At 35.6% G+C, this 21,886-nt stretch overlaps 1 protein-coding gene across 1 annotated transcript in view; it reads right to left on the bottom strand.

The window, feature by feature from the left end:
• Positions 1-1,063: 1,063 nt before the first annotated feature.
• LOC101897009 (tyramine beta-hydroxylase) overlaps positions 1,064-21,886 on the bottom strand; it is a 106,785-nt gene continuing 85,962 nt past the window's right edge. The window contains exons 6-9 of the mRNA XM_059119132.1: positions 21,075-21,241; positions 15,109-15,291; positions 8,244-8,431; positions 1,064-1,771 (exon numbers count right to left, since the gene is read on the bottom strand). Coding sequence (XP_058975115.1) covers positions 1,471-1,771; positions 8,244-8,431; positions 15,109-15,291; positions 21,075-21,241 — 839 coding nt within the window. The 3' untranslated portion in view covers positions 1,064-1,470. The remainder of the gene's footprint in view (positions 1,772-8,243; positions 8,432-15,108; positions 15,292-21,074; positions 21,242-21,886) is intronic.

Raw genomic sequence — 21,886 nt, 5'->3', positions numbered from 1 at the left:
AATCGACTCAGAAAGTGATTCTATGAAGATCCTAACATATAACTATGGGTGTATCTAAGGAAGTGTCCTTCAACCTGTTACAAACAAATGCACAAAGGGTATATAAATTTAAGTTTTTTTTTAGTGTAAAATGTAAAGATCCTAGTTTTCTTTGGTGCATCAAATATGTGAAATCGACCGAAAATATATATGGGACCTATATCCAAATCTGAACCGATTTCAATATAATTTGGCAAATATATTTTCTGATCAAATCCAGTCACTCATTCCAAATTTGGAGACTGTATCTGTAATCGATCAATAGGTATGTGCATATAAAATCTAAATTTTGGGCGGTAACTCCGATTCTAATGCTATCGCACCAGTTCCAAGTGGCAATCTCCAAATTTCAGGCAATGTTGTAGTATACTTGGAAATTTTCAGGGAAATCTGTGCAGCGGTTTTCGAGTCAATAAATTACAAACAAACATACTAACATTTTCTTCTTTTAAAGATATAAGAAGATAAATTTGTGATCACTTCTATGTATATAAACCTTTAAGACATATTCTACAGATTAAATGTATTTTTTCTTAGATACTTCCTATTAAAAAAAAAAAAAATAAAAAGGGTTTAAAGGAAAAGGCCCTGCACATAGAAGAACTTGAAGAGGTTTATTATACATGGATCATCTACAAATAAGATGCCCTTTACGACGTCTTCTTTATATAAGAGACCCTCAAAGAGACTTCTGCTCATTGAAGGTCCATAGGAGGCCTCTTGTATAGAGAATATGTATCCTTAAAAGCCCTTCTAGACGTAGAAGATCCTTAAAAGGTATTTTTAACACAAACGATTGTAAAGATTTTAGATATACATAGAGGACCTTTGAGAAGTCTTCTAGACCTATAAAATGTTTTTTTCTAATAGGAGACCATTAAAAAGTCTACTGTATATACAAGATATTGAAAGGGCCTTCCATACACAGATGTCTTCTTAGAGGTCTTCTATGTGCGGAAAACCAGTCAATGTTTCTACAAATTGTTGTTTCTCTTAATTTTTTTCTTAAAAAAAATGACGACATTGAAAACAAATAAAGTTCCTTGAAATATATATGAAGGTTCTATGGAAAATAATATTCTACTATCATTTTGCAAGCCAGTGAACCCTTAGCGTCAACATAATCTCGATGAAATCGAAAAGAATTTGTTATACAAAAACGTGTTTGCTCTTTGAGAGTAATATGAAAAAAATAAATAAACATAATACCCAAAATAAAATTCAATAACTTTTTGGTTTCTGTTTCATTTCTGCATTTCTCAATTGCAGTGCATATACGTTGTTCTAAGTCTTCCTGGATGCAACAAAAAAAAAATACACATTGTGTCAGCTTGCCAATACTCTTCGCTTACATTCATACTTCGAACTCTGTATCCTTTGGTCTCGACTTCTGCCACCTCAATCCATCCGCAACAGCATTCGCACCACGCCTTAGTATATACACTCGCCCAGCAAATCACATTCGCCCCTATCCAGTGGTTTCAACCACAACGGATTGTAGTGAGGGCACACTTTTCTTTGCATTGGGATTTTGATTTGGACCGTTGTTATGGGTGCACCCTCCCATTCGTAGCCCTCAAAACGGAAGCCATCAGATTTGTTGCACTGCATACTAAGTGGCTCCTCTATGTACATTGTATACAATTGATCGACCCGTGGTTGTGTCCACTTGATGCTGCGATAATTCTTCGAACGTGCTCCATTCAAATGTATGTGGCGCTGATGTTCCTTCCTGTTAGGTATGATGGTAAATGGAAGAAAAAAGAGAAGAGAGAGGGAGAGAAAAAAAAAGAAAACAGTTGAAGGAAATACAAATAGAAGACAAAACAAAAACATGAGATTAAGTCAGTTGTATAACAGTTGTGGGGGGTGGGGAGAGGGGGCACAAAGTGTGGCAATTGTGGTGGAAAATGACATTGCCGGCGTGTGTGTATGTGTGTGGGTGGGTGTCTAGTATATGCCGTCCTGGAAGCCATTATTCAATTGCCAGCAAGAACAAGAACAAATTATTTGAAATTGCTGCCAAAGGACAATTTTCATCATTGTATGATTGCATTATTAAATTGTTCTGCTCGACTTGTCTTCCGGGGCCTCAAGGACACACAATTCATTTCTGCCATAAATTTGTATGAGAGCGCGAAGGGTTGAAGAACTTTTAAGAAATTTAACTTGTGGTGGGATATAAATTAATTTTTAAACCACACCGCTGGTCGGGTTAAAACGTGAAGTAATATGAAAAATATCCAGGCTATAATAGTCGGGTGGGTATTTTAACATGCCATAGTTTGCGTTCCAGTTTTTGAAGATCTAACACCTTTTTAGACGAGAATTAGCGAATCTCTCAAGATATGTACCCATATCATTCAAAAATGGAGGACAGCCACAATAGGAGTCTCTTTAAACGAGTTTAAAATTCTTCAAATACTTTAGCAACACTGTGCAACACAAAAAATAATTCCGGAAAAATCCAGCAGATTATGGAAATATTGTATAAACTAGGAGACTCGTGTATCGGGAGCGAAGGCAAGTTGTTCCTCCACAATTTTAAATTTTCGAATTAAGATTCCTTGAAATCCCTTGATTTAAGATATAAAAAGTGTCTGCGGTAATACTGAGAAAAGAATTTAGGTAGTCGAAATATTTAACCATCAATCAAGACATTAAAGAGGTCTTTTTATACCCTCCACCATACATACTCCTCGAAACACTCATGTCAGATCCAACAAAGTATATATATTCTTGATCAGCGTAAAATTTTAAGACGATTTAGCCATGTCCGTCTGTCTGTCTGTCCGTTGTAATCATGCTATCTTTCGAATTGAGATAGAAGGCTAAAATTTCGAACAGCTCCGATATAACGATACCTTCCTATATACGATATTTACATGATTTTAGCTACATTATTCACCATTTATTTCAAGTTTCGAATTTGAATATGTGGCTTATGACATGGCTTATGACAAACAATGCCTATGTAGGCCCACTTCGTATAGACCCCAATATAACGGGTATATTCGGTATTTTTTAAATTTTTACAGAATTTTTTAAGGATTTTATTTTTTGAAAAATTCCAAATTCGTTACTTACTGCTTTTTAACTTGTTCTTAATTTTTTTGAAAATATGGGTAAAATCGCCTTTTAAACATAATCGTAGAAGGCTAAAACAATCTACAAAACTATTTGTGCTAAAATTTTACTGAAGGTCCTAGGAGACGTCTAAAGTAAAAACGTCAGGCATTTATAAATATTAAAAAATATTTTAGGGTTAAAACCGTACTTTATATGAGTTTATGCCATAATCTCAAACAAAACATCATTTAAGAACGATGATGTCAAAGACAACAATATTCTTCATTAAATTTCAATATCCGAATATTCTTCATTAAATTTCACTTTCCTCCGAAGAAAGAAAATCCCTATCTCTACAGCATAGCAAAATATAATTGCAATATTTCCAAAAAAAGAAAAAAACCGAAAATATTTCCTAATTTTTTCATTAATTTTTCCTCGGCCTTATTTCGAGTTCACTACAAAAAGTAACATAAAATGTAGTTTTGGGGGGAAGTTGTCAAAGGAAAAAATATTTTAAATAAAATTTTACTATCTCTGAATAAACCAAATACCTAGGTACAAAAGTTTTTATGAAAATTATATAAGAATAACACCGAATTGAATTATTTTTTACATTTAGACGATGTTTTTAATTTAACTTCGGCAAATTTTGGCATTTTGAGTTTTTAAGCTAGAAAAACTATTTACAAAATCAACTATTTACAAAATAAATCATAAAGAATCGCCGAATTGTTTCGCAAGTTATGACAGATATAAGTATTGGAAATTGTGAACCTTTGTGGGTGAGGTACCAGAAGGGATTGGCAGATATATATCATCTTCACATCAAATCTTGCGTTAGCAAACATATTTGGATGTGTAAAATTTGAAGAGAGTTGGATGCTTATTTCGCTTTCTTTAAGCATTTTGTTTTTCAAAATCTTGAACCCTATGTGGGGGAGGTACCAGAAGGAATAGTTTGATTTCTACCATCTTTATAACATATATTGTTTTGATGGAAATATTGAGATGTACCAAGTCTGAATGAGGTCGGATGTTAATTTCGCGTTTTAAGAGTTTCATGGGCACTCAAAATGTTGACCCCTTGTGGGGGAAGCACCAGAAGGAGTAGACCGATATATCCCATCTTCACCCCAGACCTAAGTTTAATAAAAATATTGTAATATGTGTTATTTAAAGAGAACACGATGCTTTTTTCGGTTTTTATAATCGTTTTGATTGTTCAAAATTTTGGCGCTTTGTGGGGGAGGTACCAGAAGGAATTGTCCCATCTCTACCATATTTATTGCAGATTTTTTGTTCATGTAAATATTGAGATGTGCCAAGTCTGAATGGAATCTGATGTTAATTTCACGTTTTATGAAAATTTGGCCCTTTGTGGGGGATGTACCAGCAGGTGTGGACCGACATATTCCATCGTAACACCAGAGCTTGTATTAATAAAAAGTTTTGTGATGTGTGCAATTTGAGGACAATGGGACTCTTACATCACATTTTTTAAGAGTTATAATTATTCAAAATTTTAACCATTTGTGGGGGAGGTACTTCATGGAGTGGACTGATATTGTCCATTTTCGCACTTGACCTAGCACTGATGCAAATATTAGGATTTGCAAAGTTTGAGCAAAACCGGATTTTCATTTCTCTTTCTGTGCAGTATTTTTTTTTTTTGTTTGTTTTGTTTTGCTTTTTTTTTATTAATTTTGACCTTTTTTTGGAGAGATACCAGAAGGAGTAGACCGATATTGCCCAACTCCGAATACGATCTAAGTTTGATAATACGATTACGATGTGCCAAGTTTGGACCTAATCTGATAGACCCTTCGAGAGTTATCGTGCGCACTTGGCAGACAGACTGACGAAGGACATCGCAAGATCCACTCCAAATGTCCTGAAACGGATTTGGTCCAAAGGGCCTTAAAACGTTATTAAGATGAGGCACGTTTTTGCAGTATCAAATGATATATAACCCCTTTAGCCATATGGCTGAGGGTATAAAAATTAGAAAATATTTTGGGGGTTTTTGGGAATATTGATGCAATTTTTTTATTTTTATTTTTTTTTTTTGATTTGAAGAAGAGAAGGAGATTTGTGGTGCCTTATAGTCAAGTTTGTGGAGAATATTTTTTTCTTTTACATCATCCTTCTAAAAAAAATGTTTTGTAGGAGATTTTTGCATAAACTCACATAAAGTACGGATTTTAAATGTGTTTTTGACATACATTTAGTTCAGATTTAGACTCTTGACGTCTTCCAGGACCTTTAGTAGAATTTAATGACACATTATTTTGTAGAATCTTTTGATTTGCTACTATCCCGTTTAAAGGGAATTTTTTATTTGAATTTCAAACAAGCAAGCAAAGGCTATAGCCGTGCGGGGCCGACTATGTGATACCCTACAACACTACAATATGTTAGAAGCCTCTCTATGCCCAAATCCAAATTACAGAAGATTTCGCTTTTGAAATTATGTCACGTAAAAAAGCCTGTAAGTAATGCTGGTATTTATTTACACAAAAGTAGTATTCCATTCTACCCGTTGTCCTAAACTCTAACTTCATGCGAGATTCCGTGTCCTTTGGTTTCCATTTGTGACATTTATAACGGCTGCAAAATCAGGAAAATTTTTAGTTGTTGGTCCATTTCAACCCCTAAATATATTGCGGATATATTTGAAAACAATATGTCTAGCCCTACTGAGCCTTACCTTACTCTTATGAAAATTTTCGTGAGGATCGGACGATAATTGCAATCTGTATATAATAGCCCCAACCTGTGTTGTAAGGTGAAAAAATATTACAAGATATACACTTCAATATTTTAAGTCAGATTGAAAAAATCGCATGCGATAAAAAATATGAAAAAATAAAAAAATGTCACAAAATACTACAAAATCTATATTAGCATCCTACTTGGCATCTTTTTATGCGATTTTTTTAGATTTTATCCTTTTATGGCAAGAGGGCATTCTGAATTGACAAAATTTGTTAAAATCGGTCCAGCCATTCCATAGCAAACATCCCCTTCCTTTGTATATATACATGGTAAATATTTCGCTATATATAACCGATATATTTACTATCGGCATCTACGTAACGGTCAGAATTGACCTATTCATCTACTTGAGATTTCGGCGGAATTAAAAATATTCGCGGTTTAATGGAAAATTTACCTTTTATTTAACACAAATGTTATGGTCTATTTAACCCACTAAATATTACCCGATGACCATTAAAATTGGAAGGCCCAGCACTAAGCTCTAGCCCCATGCTTTGATTGGTCTATAATTGTGACCTGTAGAGCAACTGCAAAATGAGGAAATTTTTCAGTATTTGGTTCATTTCAACCCCTAAATATTATGCGATAATCTCCAAAAGCAACAGGGTTCTATTTTGAACCTAATCCCATCTCCATTTTCAATTTCGTGAGGATCGGTTCATAATTGCGACCTGTAGCTTGATTACAAAGTACCATGGACAGATGGATGGACGCACGGACGGACATACATAGCTAGATCGACTCAGCTTGGCGAGCTAGGAAGATTCATATATACTTTCCTATGTGGGAAACGAATATTTTGAGGTGTTACATAATTTTTGGTCCAATCAAACTTATAATACCCCGAACACATAGTGTTGTAGGGTATAAAAATGTAAAATATAAAAAGAACCGGATGCTTATTCCGGATTTTATGATCGTTTTGGTTATTCGAAATTTGGACCTTTATGGGGGAGGTACCAGAAGTAATGGTCCGATCTCTACAATATTTATAGCAGAATTTTTGTTTATGGAAATATTAAGATGTACCAAGTCTGAATGGAATCGGATGTTAATTTCATGTTTTATGAGCTTCTGGGTACTTAACATTTTCAGCCTTTATGGGGGATGTACCAGAAGGAGTGGAGCGATATATTCCATCTTAACACCAGACCCTGGATTAATAAAAATATTGTGATGTGTGTAATTGAAAACAATCGGACTCTTACATAACATTTTATAAGAGTTACAATTATTCAAAATGTTAACCATTTGTGGAGTGGACCGATATTGATATTTTCGCACCTGACTTAGCACTGACTCAAATATTAGGATTTGCAAAGCTGGAGCAAAATCGGATTTTCATTTCTCTTTTTATCCAGCATTTTTTTTTTTTTGAAAATTTTGACTTTTTTGCCCATCTCCGAATATGATCTAAGTTTGATAATAATATTACGATGTACCAAGTTAAGTTATTAAGATGAGGCAAATGATATATACCCTCTTTAGCCATATGGCTGAGGGTATAAAAATTTGGAAATATTTTCGTTTTTTTTTTTTTGGGAATATTGTGCATTTTTTTTTTTTTTTTTTTTGATTTGAGATAGAGATGGTGACTTTTCTGTGGTGACTTATAGGCAAATTTGATAGAGAATATTATTGTCTTTGACGTTATCCTTCCAAAATAATGCTTTGTTAGAGATTTTTGCATAAACTCATATAAAGTACGGCTTTAACCTTAAAATGTGTTTTTGACATATGTATAGGAAAAATTTAGACTCTTATAGTAAAATTTTGATGGAGAATATTTTTGGCTTTGACGACATCCTTCCACATGTCTTCAATTTTCTGCATTTCATAATTTGCTGGATTTTCCTAGTAATTATTGAAAAAAATTCAAATTTGTAGCACAGTGTAATTTTGTTTGCATTAAATCTTCATAATCCGCTTGGAATTGTGCTTTGCTGTCATCCCAAATTCATTCTTATTTGGAAGATCCCACTTTACAGTTTGTTTATTATATCATGTTCTTAATTAAGCCATTAAAATCATGTAATAAGGAGCCATATACAATACTCCTTTTTGGCGATACCCTTGCAAAAGAGCCCAAAACACCGCAAAACTTTAATACCTAAAATAATGTTTAGTCACATTTTCGATAACAATTTTCGTCATTAAGTAATGAATATTCATGTCATACATAAACATAATTAAAGCAAACTTCTTTTTCTTCTTCAGTTTTTTGGTTGGAAACCTCAGTTTCCGAACCTCAGCAGTTTGTCATTAATCTCATTATGGCATTCTTCAGGGCAACCGCGCTCCCACACAACCACACACACTTTAAATTCTAAAACTTTTCTCGTTGCCATACTTACTTTTTCATATAGATGAAATAATTCTCTAAGGCATCCTCTGATACGGAGCTCTTGCAGACCTCCAGCTTGGTGGCGGGATAGTAGTGGATGTAATTAACGCACATTTCATCGCTAATGGAGAAACCGCCAAGTGTAGCCTTTTCATAGCCAACGGTATTGTAATAGCAGGTGGTAACCAAGGCATCGCCCTGCAAAAGAAGAAAAAAAAAAACAAGAAGGATAAAAGGGGGAGAACATAACAAATTTGAATATTTATAGCTTCGTTTTTTTTCTGACATTTAAATGAATGATAATTTAAGAATACATATTGAAAAAAAGAAAAATGCCAAAAAAAAAAACTGTTGCCAAAGATTAAGGCCCACCCCCATCTCATTGGTGCCCTTAGCTTTGATGTGAGTTTCTCTAACCTTGACACAAATCAATGTAGCTGCCATAAAAGAGAAACAACGTTGTCATGTAAGAAACACAACAAAATACAATATGGACAACAACATCAATTCAAATTGAAAACTCATATTGAGAAACAAGAAAATATTGTCAATCAATGTCATGGAGATACATGACAAGAATTGTGATAAAATGGCAAAGGAAACGTGACAGGTTAGGGATTTGTTTGGAATCACAAATAAATTTGAACAGGAACTAAGAAAAAAAGCCGCCACGTTTAATCGGCTAAATATTTTATTTTCTTCGTCAAATTTCAAAACTCAAAATAATAATAAAAATTAACCAATTTAAAACACTGTTTCCAAAACGTATATTAGTATAGATGACACAAAATTGTATTGCATTGGGAGTCAGTATTGGCATCCGAGTCGTACAGATAAATGTCAATGGAAATTTGACAGAGGAAATATCAATACCAAAAAAGGAGACAAGAAAATAATGTATGTTATCCTTGTAAGAATTTAATATGAGCTCATAGAGAGAGTTAGGAGTAAGTGCCTAAAAAAAGTAATGGAGATAAATGTTGTATAAAACATGTAAAAAAGTAGTAAATTCGGCCGGGCCGAACTTTAAATAGCCCCCACCGTTTGGGAGAAATTTAAAAATTTTGAAGAAAAAAAAACGTTAAAAATACTGTTAAAATCATAATAAGTAAAAAAGCAGTAAGTTCGCCCGGCCGAACTTCGAATACCCTCCACCATTTGGAAGGAATTATGAAAATTTTCAAAAAAAAAAAAAAAATTCAATAAAAAATTTTAAAAATACCAAATATCGGAAGGTGCCGATATATTGGGGGATATACGATATTGTGGACCTATATAGACAAATCTATGTCTGGGGTAAAGTACTCACATGGAACTCCTTTGTAGAATATCAGACAATTCCGTTAAAAAATGTGGCTAAAATCATTAAAATAGCGAATATCGGGAGTACCGTTATATGGGGGCTATACGATATCGTGGAACGACATGTCTTCGAACATGACCTGCCTGCAGACAAGAGATAGGTCTGTGCAAAATTTTAGGTTTCTATGTTAATTCGTTTTGACTGTAGCGTGATTACAACAGACGGACGGAGGGACAGGGCTAAATCGTCGTAGAATTTTACGCTGATCAAGAATATATATATTTTGTTGGGTCTAAAATTATTATTTCGATGAGTTACAAACGGAATGACGAACTTAATATACCCTCTATATTATGTATGGTGGAGGGTATAAAAATACCGAACATAGGGATGTATCGCTATATGGGGGTTATACGAAGGCCTGGACCCGTATACGCATTTTTTGTCATAGGCCATTGCGATTTTCAAATACGTAACTTGAAACAATTCCGATGACTTTAGCGACAGTCATCAAAATACAGAATGCGGAGAGGTATCACTATATGGGGGCTATACGAAGTCCTGGAACTTCAAATACCAAATTTCGAAACAATTCCGTTGAATAATGTCGTTAAAATTATTAAAACACCGAATTTTGGGAGGTACGGTTATAAGATTTTACGAAGACGTCTACGTTTATAAGCAACCTTATGTCATGGGATGTAGTACACGTAATGAACTTCAAATTCCAAATTTGACACATTTCTGGTGAAAAGTGTGAGAACAAAGCATCAAAATACCGAATATTTGGAGGTACAGTTATATGGGGACTATACCAACACGTGGACCTATGTAGCCCATTTTCAATACCAGAAGTCCTGCAGACCTAACACACAGTAAAATGTTATTAACTTATTTCACTTCGTTCGGAAGCTAGAGTGATTTAGACAGAGAAAGAGAGAGAGAGTCGGACGGACATAGCTAAATCGACATTGACTGACTGACCGAGGATCAACGCCCACATGAAACGACAGGTGCTAAAATCTTGAAATTTTGCTCGATGACCAGTCTTGTTGTTGTTATTGTTGTAGCAGTAGTACATGTGTGTGTTTGTGTTCTGCTAATCTGGTTCCAGCTCCAGGTTTAGAAATTCGGCTACTTTAACGGGTTGTAGCCAGAGATCCTCTGGAGTGAGTTGGGTAGGTTTGGCTGAGCAATTAAAAAGGTGTAGTGTATTGTGCGGGCCTGTATCGCACGCCGGGCAGGCGTCACGCACATCTTCATCAACTCGTGCCCAATACGAATTGAGGCGACTACACCATCCTGAACGTAATTGCGCCAAAACTACCCTGGTTTGTCTAGGCAGCTGACGTTCTTCGGCTGCAATGGATGGGGGGTGGACTCCGAGGACGGCATTCACTTTATAACTGCTAATAGCATCCGCGACTGCATCGGTGTGAATGCCACTCAGACCTGCCTGATAGGCTTCTTGATCTAGAGGCTCTCTCTTGTAGCGCTGGACCTCCCTCTCTAGATCATGTATGTCCTTCCTGACACGCCTGGGTGGGGGAGAGTTATCCACCACATGATGGTTGGGATGACTCTCACGGTAGCACCCAAGCAGGTACTGCAACGAAAGCATATGATTATGCTGACGTAAGGGAAGGACTTTCGCCTCCTCATGTAGATATGACCAGTCTTAGTGCCTAGGCGTGCGATATGGCTCTGTTTTTGGAAATTCCTACTAAAAGGATACGAAAGGTACTAACAGTTTAATACTTTTTATTGGACAAACGGAATGAACTTTTGAAATTTGGAATAAGAGTCACGGATAGAATGCAGGATAGCTGTATCAAAGGATTTTTGAAAATTCGAAATTTGATGTAACGAAAAGTTCTAATATGGTACTATACTTTCAATGTGGTACCATTTGGTATTATGTGAACGTATAGATCTAAACACTTGAAAATTGGCAAGATAAATTCAAAATTGGAAAATAAGTTTGGTATATGAAGGTAGTTTTGGAAACGTGTACTTAGTGTGCGAACTGTACTAAAAAGTGGGTTTCCGCAAAAATAGGTTACTTTTCGGACACTTATTCAAATTCCAAGCTAAATTTTATGAGGATCGGACCACAATTGTAAGCTGTAACGTGATTATGAATTATCATGGTCTGACGGACGGACAAGAAAAGTATCAAATGATAGTAAATTCGATATACGTGTAGGGGTAGAGCCGAACTTATAAATTCTGGTATGGAGGTAACTGTGGGTAAGACAAAGGACAGTTTTTGAAAATGCGTTCTATATAGTGTACAAAAAGTACTAAATTCTGTAAGGAGTGGAAGAACTGAACTGGAAATATAAATGTTTGTATCAGGATCACTGTTGTTAGTTCGTCATTCCGTTTCTAACTACCCGAAATAATAATTTTAGACCCAACAAAGTGTATTATTCTTGATCAGCGTAAAATTCCGAGACGATATGGCCATGACCGTCCGTCTGCTGTAGTCATGTTAGAGACAAAACAAATTAAGATAGGAAGCTAAAATTTTCCACAGATCAGTCTTTTGTCTGCAGGCAGGTCAAGTTCGAAGATGGACTATGTCGCTCGCGATGTCGTATAGACCCCATAAAACTGTGCCCCTCACCCAAAAAAAGAAAAACTCGGCAATTTAAAGATTTTAGCCAACATCTTAAATGGAATTATCTGAAAGTCTACACAAGGAGTTCCTTCTGCGTGCTTTAACCCCTGGAACAGAATTGCCTATATAGTTACACGATATCGTATGTCCCCCATATAACGGTACCTCCCGATATTCCGTATTTGATGACTTTTGCCAGATTTTTCAGTGGAATTGTCCATTGTCCACACAAGGAGTTCCTTTTGAGTACTTTACCTCCTTGAAGGGTATTGTATATATAGGTTTACGACATCATATAGCCCCCATACAACGGTACCCCCGATATTCGGTATTTTGATGATTTTCGCGACATGTTGTACCGGAAGTATTTCAAAATTTGTACCCCAGATATTCCGTATTTTGATGATTTTCACGACATTTTATACCGGAATTATTTCAAAATTCGTACTTAAAGTTCGTAGTGGGTGCTAAAGCATATGACAAAACCAGTAAAGAAAGTCTTCAAGTCAGGCGGGGCCGACTTTATGATACCCTACACCACTTTGTTTTTACGAGAGAATTCAATCATACACGCAATGATTATAATTATAATTTAAAGTTCAAAGGACTAAATATGCCGAAGCATTTGTATCTTTTAAATTCGGAATTGTATTGCCCATGTGGTGCAAAATTAATTTGAAATCGGATAAAGATATATATGGGAGCTATATCCAAATCTGAACCGATCTCGATAAAATTTGGCAAAGATATTTCTGAGCAGTATTTGATATATTTCCCTGAATATCGTTGTTACGGAGTACATATTACGGTTGTGGGTAACAAATATAACAAATCGGATGAATAATATATATGGAAGCTATAGCTATATCTGAACCGATCTTCACCAAATTTCAAAAATACTAGCTTCTAGACTCAATTCGGTCGTAAGTGCCAAATTCCATCCCATTTGGACAAATATTAGACGTTTGGTACACAATATAAGGTAAATCGGACGAAGTTATATATGGGAGCTATATCTAAATCTGAACCGATCTCGATAAAATTTAGCAAAGGTATTTCTGAGATGCATTTGATATATTTCCCCAAATATTGTTGTTACAGAGTGCATATTACGGCTGCGGTGGACAAAAATAACAAATCGGATGAACAATATATATGGGAGCTATAGCTATATCTAAACCGATTTCGATCAAATTTGGCACACATATTTTCAGGCCTAATTTGGGTGTATATGCAAAATTCCACACAATTCGGGCTGATATTACACGTTTGGTGCACAATAAAAGGCAAATCGGACGAAGATATATATGGGAGCTATATCTAAATGTTGACCGATTATCTCCAATTTCAATAGGGTTCGTCCTTGGGCCAAACAAAAGATCTTTGCAAAATTTCATCTGGATCGGGCAATAAATGCGACCTGTACTTTGTTTACAAAAATACATGGACAGACGGACGGACAGACATGCATAAATCGACTCAGAATGTGATTCTATGCAGATCATCAAAAGGAACTATGGGTCTATCTCGTTTCCTTCTGCCTGTTACAAACAAATGCACAAAGACATAATACCCTGACCACCTTGTTGTGTAGGGTATAAAAATCAGTATGTAGGACCACTCCTTCCGATACGTCCCGACATGCTGTATTTTCATTATTGTTGGGACATTATTTACCGGAATTGTTTAAAATTTCGTAATTGAAGCTAGTAATGGGTACTACAAACTATGACGGAAAAATTTCAATGCAGGTTTACGTCTTCATGTAACCACGCATATCGGCACCTCCTTTTATTCGCTTTTCAACTTGTCATTAGCAGATCGGTTTGCATATACGTACTATGTATGAAAAGTAATAAATAGTACAAAAATTTGGTACATAGAGCAGGAAAAGAGCTAGAATTCTGCATTTCGGTAAGAAGATCGCTGTGAAAGGCATGAAATATACCTATTTTTATAAAGGAAGAAAAATACAAAGCTACATATACTGATGTACCCATTTTTAGAAATTTATTTGACAGGAAAGTACGATTTTGCTCCACTGTATAAATTTATTATATGTAATGTAACTATTTTCGATGTGTATTTAATTTAATTAAATTAAATACTTTAAAATCAGAAGGGACAGTTTAAAAAAGCTATAGCAAAATCTTGAACTCTATGGAATATTTTTTAAAGGTTCTTCAGTATCTGAGGTGATGAAATCTGTTTTCCCGTTATAGGGAGAATCGACAAATTCCGCTTTCAATAAAAATCATTTCTGGAATAATGTTCATTAATGCGAATTTTTTTTTAAGATTTTATTGACGAATATTTCGAATTGGTATGTTTCGAAGTTTTATTTCTTTTAAATCTCAAATCTATTCCAGTCACCTTACACAATTTTTTTACCTACTTTAACCAAGAATAAATATTTATATTATAGAAATTTCACCCTTACCAAGTAGAGTTGAATTTGCCAGTACAAAATTATTTTCATTATTCAGTTGTTAAAATTGGCCAAAACTTCCAAACCTTGCTATTAAATAAGCAATTGAGTAAAAATCAAATTGAATTTGTTATTTCTTCCTATTTTTTTTTTCTGTATCTACAACTTAACTTTGCCGGGCAAACTTTATAATATTGAAATATTTTTACAGTTTCCAGGCAGTTTCCCTTTTTCCATTTCTCCACAATACCACAATCATTTTATGGTTGATCCTCGGTCTCACAATGCAAGTGAAGGTGGCCAAAGTGAGTATTTCAAGGAAAATTGCATAGCAGACTGATTCTTTCCAAAACTTTATCATCAAAAAAAAAAAAAAAGGAGAAAAAAAACTGACGCACCACCAACAGCGACCATTCACAGAAAAAGTTATTTTCGTTTGTGGTCGAAGTTGAACTGAACTGGATGGTACAATTCAAATGTTCATCCGCCATGGGCGGTGTGCAAAAAACGAACAAACTTACCGGTAAAACTCGTGGCTTGTAATGCAAATTTCGCATTTCCTGAAAATGATGTGAATAATAATCATCACGATTTAGTTCTCGCAATTCCTCGGAACCACGAAAATGTCGTGTTAAAATTCGTACGCCACGCAGATGAGTGTGCAGCTGCGAACCGAAAACAACAATGCCGGATGGAGGTAAAGCCTGAAATAACAAAAGAGAAATGTAAGTAAATAAATAATTTTCGCTAGAATTATTATTAAAACAAGTTAAAAAGTATCAGTCGGTTTTTGCCGACAGATGTAATCCCCCAGCCTTGAGTTATGATTATTCAAACTGTCGACCAATTATGGTCAATGAGGTTCAGAAGCAGTTGGCAAATATTATCCAATTCATATCTGACCTAAGTCTGATATAAATATTACAACGTGCCTGATTTGGACCATATCGCCTACTTCCTATATTTTATATGAGATAGGTAAAAATTTTTGGAAAGGGTGGAAACAGGCATGAAACAAAAATATTATTATGTCCAGAACTTAAAGGAAATCGAACATTTATATCCACATTTATACGAAATCAGAAATTCCGAGAGTCAATTTAAGATAAATATTTAGATATAGCAAGTTGTATAGAATCGGCGACTTGTTATGCAAGTTATGACAAATATAAGTATTCGAAATCGTGACCCTTTCAGGGTGAGGTGCCAGAAAGGGTTACTTTATATCTATCATCTTCACAACCGATTTTGCGTAAGCAAAAATCTTTGGATGTTGGAAATTTGAAGAGAGTTAGATACTTGTTCTTTAAAATTGTGAACCCATTCTGGGGGAAGTGCCAGAAGGAGGGAACCGAAATATGCCAGCAAATTTTGTGTTTGTAAAAGTAATGACATGTGTGAAGCTTGAAGAGAACCAGATGTTTATTTCGGATTTTATGATCGTTTTGGTTTCTCGTTTGGTATTCAAAATTTCGACCCTATGTGGGAGGTACTAGAAGAAATTGTCCAATCTCTAAGATCTTTATACCAGATCTGATATTGATAGAATAATTAAGATGTACCAAGTCTGAATGAAATCAGATGCTAATTTTGGGTTTTATGAGCTATATTGGTATACAAAATGTTTACCCTTTATGTGGGTGGCACCAGAAGGAGTGGACATATACATTCCATCTTCGCAGCAGATATTGTGTTAGTAGAAATAATGGGATGTGAGAAATATGAGGAGAACCAGATGCTTATTTCAGACATTACGATCGTTTTACTTATTCAAAACTTTAACCCTTCGTGGAGGAGATACCAGCTTATGCTTAAGCTTATGAGCTTAATGGATATTTATAGCTCCCATATATACATCTTCAACTGATTTCGAGTTAATTGTGCACCAAATGACCAGTATCAGCCTAAATGAACTGAATTTTGGCGCATCCGACCGAATTCCGTCTAGAACCATATACATCAAATTTGGAGAACATCGGTCCAGATATAGCTTAAGCTCCGTATATATTTTTTATCCGATTTGGGAGATTAAGTCCCTCACAATTGTAATATGCACTTTTCTAGGATGATATTTGGTACCAGATATAAGATACAGCTCACAAATAGCTCTGTCAAATTTCATCGAGAACGGTTCAGATTTGGATATAGCTGGCACATATATCATTATCCCATATCAAGATTATTGTGAATTTTGGCAATTTCGACTGCATTTATCCTAAAAACTAATACTTCAAATTTGGTGAAAATCAGTTCAGATATAGCTACAGCTTCCATATATTTGTTTCGTGCGATTTGGGTGCTTAAATTTTTTCTCAAGATCGGTTTAGATTTGGATATAGCTGCCATATATATCATTATCCGATTTCAGGTTTATTGTGCACCAAATGCCCAAATGGACTGAATTTTGACAGTACCGACGGAATTCATAATCATATGTTTCATCCGATTTCCTCGCATGTGTAATATGCACTCCACAACAAGGATATTTGATTCAGGACATCAGACACTCCTCGAATAAACCACTGCCAAATTTTATAGAGATCGGTTCAGATTTTTATTCACATTCGATACACAACTTCATCCAATTTTACGGTTATTGTCCACATATATAAATAACTGCAACCAAATTCAGACTGCTGTCATTTCTAAGTCACTCGTCCGACAGCTGTTATAATTATTCCATTGACAGCTCATTATATTGTTTGCAAGCGTACAAAAACATTTTGGTGAGAATATTCCAGAAAAAAAGTTATTCGTGATGGAATTCAAGCGTGATAGCATGATTTGTTTATATTTGCCTGGAAAACCAAAAGTGTCTATGGTTGGAGCATTTTCAGCATTTAAATATGAATAAATCTTTTGTGTCTCGTACCATCGCACGTAGCGTATCTCGACGACAATGATCTGGTCGGAAGAAAACAGCAGAAATGGTTTGAAAAGTAAAAAAAACGACTTGATCGAAACCCCCGTCGTAGTGGCCGAAATGAGCTCGAGGTAAAGCGATTGAAATTCCGAAAAGTGCAAGAACTTACACCGCAACTGAATGAAAATAGACACCAAAGAGCTGAAGAGAGTTGCTTCGCTTGGCAGAAAGTGGTGAACTGCCGAATTTGGTTTTCTCCGATGAGAAAACATTCGTTGTCCAGCAGTTTGTAAACAAACAAAAGGATCGTGTTTACTTGCCAAAGAGGTCAGCTGAAAATGTGCCACCAGAACTCAAGCGCAGGCCATGGTGATGGTGATGGTGTGGGCTGCCATAAGAGCCGATGGTCGCTCTCCACTTCTATTAACCGAACGTGGCATCAGAATAAATGCCGAATATTATAGCGAAAATATTCTGGAGGGTGTATTAAATCATTGGACATCCAAACATTTTGGCCGCAGACTTTGGACATTCCAACAGTACTCAGCACCATCGCACTCAGCATGCGCCACCATTTCCAGCGCACAGTGGCCAACAAAAGCTCCGGATTCCAATACCAAGGTTGGTACTAAAAAATACCAAAGTGTCGATCACCTCAAGCAAGCGCTTCGCCGGGAACGAGCCAAAATACCGCAGAGCAACATTCGGGCCATATTTCTGACATTTTCGCTTTCATTCAATAAAATTAAAAAAAAAAAAAAATTTAAAAATCATGGCGTTTGACTTATTGCAGTTTTTATACCCTCCACCTTGGAAAGGAAGGTATATTAACTTTGTCATTCCGTTGTTAACATCCCTAAATATTCGTCGTAGACCCCATAATATTCATAATCAGCATAAAATTCTAAGTCGATTTAACGATGTCCGTCTGTCTTTTGAAATCACGATACAGGCCACATTATTTGACGTAGAGCGTCAAAATTTAGCAGATTAATTTGTATTGTGTCTAGGATGGTTGGTGTTGAAAATGAGATATATCGGTCCACGTTTTGGTATAATCCCCATATAACGGTACCTCCCAATATTCGGCAATTTGATGATTTTTGTCACATTTTTTTACGGATTTGTCTGAAATTTGGTATTTGCAGGTCATAGTGGGTCCTAGTGCGTGTGGCGAAACCATGCAGGGTCCAGCCTTTAATATTTCCCCCATATAACGGTATCTCACGATATTCGGTATTTTGATACTTTTTACCACATTTTTTCATGGATTTGTCTAAAAATTGGTATTTGTTGATCATAATGGGTTCTAGCTCCGTTGGCGAAACATTGTATGTATAGGTCCCCGATATTCGGTATTTTGATGATTTTTACCACATTTTCCCACGAATATGTCTAAAATTTGGTATTATTAGGTCATAACTGGTTCTAATGTTTACATTACCCTAGGGTAGAGGGTGTTAAAAGTTCGGCCTGGCCGAACTTAATGTTTTTTATACCCTCCACCATACTATGGAGGGTATATTAACTTTATCATTCCGTTTGTAACTCCTCGAAATACTCATGTCAGACCCAACAAAGTATATATATTCTTGATCAGCGTAAAATTCTAAGTCTGTCCGTCTGTCTGTCTGTCCGTCTGTCTGTTATAATCACGCTATCTTTCGAACGAATTGAGATAGAAGGCTAAAATTTTGCACACGTGTTTATTTTTCCAGTAAGCAGGTTAAGTTCGTAAATGGGCCATGTAGGTCCACGTTTTCATATAGCCCCCATATAACGGTACCTCCCGATATTCGGTATTTTGATGATTTTAGCGACATTATTCACCGGAATTGTTTCAACTTTGGTATTTGCACTTCAAAATGGATACTACACCCTATGACAGAAAATTATCTGGGCAGGTCCACGTCTTCGTATAGCCCCCATATAACGGTACCTCCCGATATTCGGTATTGTGATGATTTTTGCGACATTATCCACCGGAATTGTTTTAAATTTGGTATTTGAAGTTCGTAATGAATACTACAGCCTATGACAGAAAATTGTCTATGCAGGTCCACGTCTTCGTATAGCCCCCATAAAACGGTACCTCCCAAAATTCGGTATTTTGATGATTTTAGCGTCATTATTCACCGGAATTGTTTCAATTTACGTATTAAGAGTTCGTAATGGGAACTATAGTCTGTGACAGAAATTTCCCTATGCAGGTTCAGGTCTTCGTAAAGGCCCCATATATCAGTACCTCCGTATATTCGGTATTTTGACGAGTTTAGGTACAATACCCACCGAAATTGTTTGAGATATCGTATTTGACGTTAGTAATGGATGCTATAGCCTGTGACAGAAAATTGTCTATGCTGGGCCAGGTCTTCGCACAGCTCCGATATAAAGGTTCCTCCTATATACGATATGTTGATGATTTTGGCTACATTATTCACCGTTTATTTCAAGTTTCGAATTTGAATATGGTAATGGCTAATGGCAAACAATGCCAATGTAGGTCCACGTCGTATAGACCCCAATATAACGGCTATATTCGGTATTTTTAAAATTTTAACAGAATGTTTTAAGGATTTTATTTTTTGAAAATTTCCAAATACGTTCCAAATGGTGGAGGGTATTCAAAGTTCGGCCCGGCCGAACTTACTGCTTTTTAAGTGGTGTTTTTTTTTTTTTTTGTTTTATCTCTTCCTGTATAACCTCAACCAAAATTGGATAGATTTTTCATATTTAACCAAATGTTTCCATTTGGTGAAACTCGGTCCGGTATAACTATTGCTTCAATAAATATTTCTAATGTAAGTCCCATCGTAGTCATATCATGCACTATACAGGCATGTTATTTCGTACTAGAAATCCTCAAAATCCTCCCTCAAATTTGTTGAAAATCTATTCAGAGTTGGATGTAGTTCCCAATTTGTGATTACTCTAAAGCCTTGGTACGCATTCAAATAAAGTTCATAGTTGGTGTAGGGTATCATATAGTCGGCCGCGCCCGACTTTTTACCTTTCCCTACTGGTTCACAATATAAACGTTAAAACTCCATTTAAGTATTTTTTTTTTAAAGTTATGTCATTTAACATTTGTTGCTCTGCATATTTTGTTCAAATTTTTATAACCAAATTTACCCAATTTTTTAGTTGACTACATCAGTTCAAAAGTCATTCTCACTCCCCCACAAAAGAGGAAATAAATTCCATTAAATTTTTTCCATATGAATGTTTAGATGAACAGGTAAACTAATTTACATGTGAACCGAAAAAATAGAGAACACACCAAAGGCTAACTTAAATGTATTTTCGAAACGCAGTAAAGTGTAAAAATGTTTGCAAGCAATGTAATTTCCAAAAAACACACATACACACACATACGTATGGTTTTCCGAAACAAGTCCATTAAAGTTAACTACATGGCATGTAGCTCCCCACCTGCCCATCCCACTTAATATGCAAAAATGGCTTCATCATCATGCCAAAAAAAAAAAGAAAAGAAAAAAATGTCAATTACCAAAAGTTGGAAAATTAAACTTGCCCAAAGATTTCTGTGAGAATATTTAAACACACGGGCCCATGCAACCAATACACACACACACGCACACCCCATCTCCCCATATTACTTACCAATTCTGTGCATTCGGCAATGCAATAGCCGCTCAACGGAAATGCCACTTGGCCCGGTGGTATGGCCATTTTGTCCGTGTACTCAAGGCCCAATTCCATGACACCAGCATCGAATTGCCTCAGTTTTGAAACCATTTTAATGTGCATTCCTGAACTATCGATGTGACCTGTTAAAGGGTGGTTGAGAGAGAAAGTTCAATGAAAATAGTAAGGGTTGGGAGGATGATGGGGAAATGTGATGAGAAAATAAATGAAGAAAATGTCACTAACGAAAGCAAAATTAATGTTGATGAGGGCGATGATGTTATTTTCGGTTTTTTAACTTTGCGAACATTGAGCTTGATAAAGATGAATTTGTGTGAGTGTGCGGGATTGGATGATACACTCAAAGAAAAATGTAAAAATTAGATCTTAATTTTTGGAGACAAAAGTACAATGGGAAGATATTCGCTTGTATCATGAAATGTAGAATAATTTTCTTTATTATATGACCTAATTCGGATGCGATTACTTTTTTTTGTCCTTTAATCCTGACTTATGTGACGTGATGGGTTAATTGATCACATGCATTTTACATTATTATAAATATTATTATTGTTATTATTATACCCACAAGGTGGTCAGGGTCGCATTTATTGTCCGATTCTGATGAAATTTTGAAATTTCGATATAGCTCCTATATATATTTTCGTCCGATTTGCTACTTATTGTGCAACAAACGTGTAATATTAGCCCAAATGGAATGGAATTTGACACTTACCACCAAATCGAGCCTATAAACCATATGTCAAATTTGGTGTATTCAGGGTCAG

The sequence above is a fragment of the Musca domestica genome, unplaced genomic scaffold, assembly GCF_030504385.1.
Source record: "Musca domestica strain aabys unplaced genomic scaffold, Musca_domestica.polishedcontigs.V.1.1 14, whole genome shotgun sequence".
NCBI classification, from domain to species: Eukaryota; Metazoa; Arthropoda; class Insecta; order Diptera; family Muscidae; genus Musca; species Musca domestica.
The sequence above is the reverse complement of the archived record's forward strand: the minus strand, read 5'-3'. Positions and strand labels throughout refer to the sequence as shown.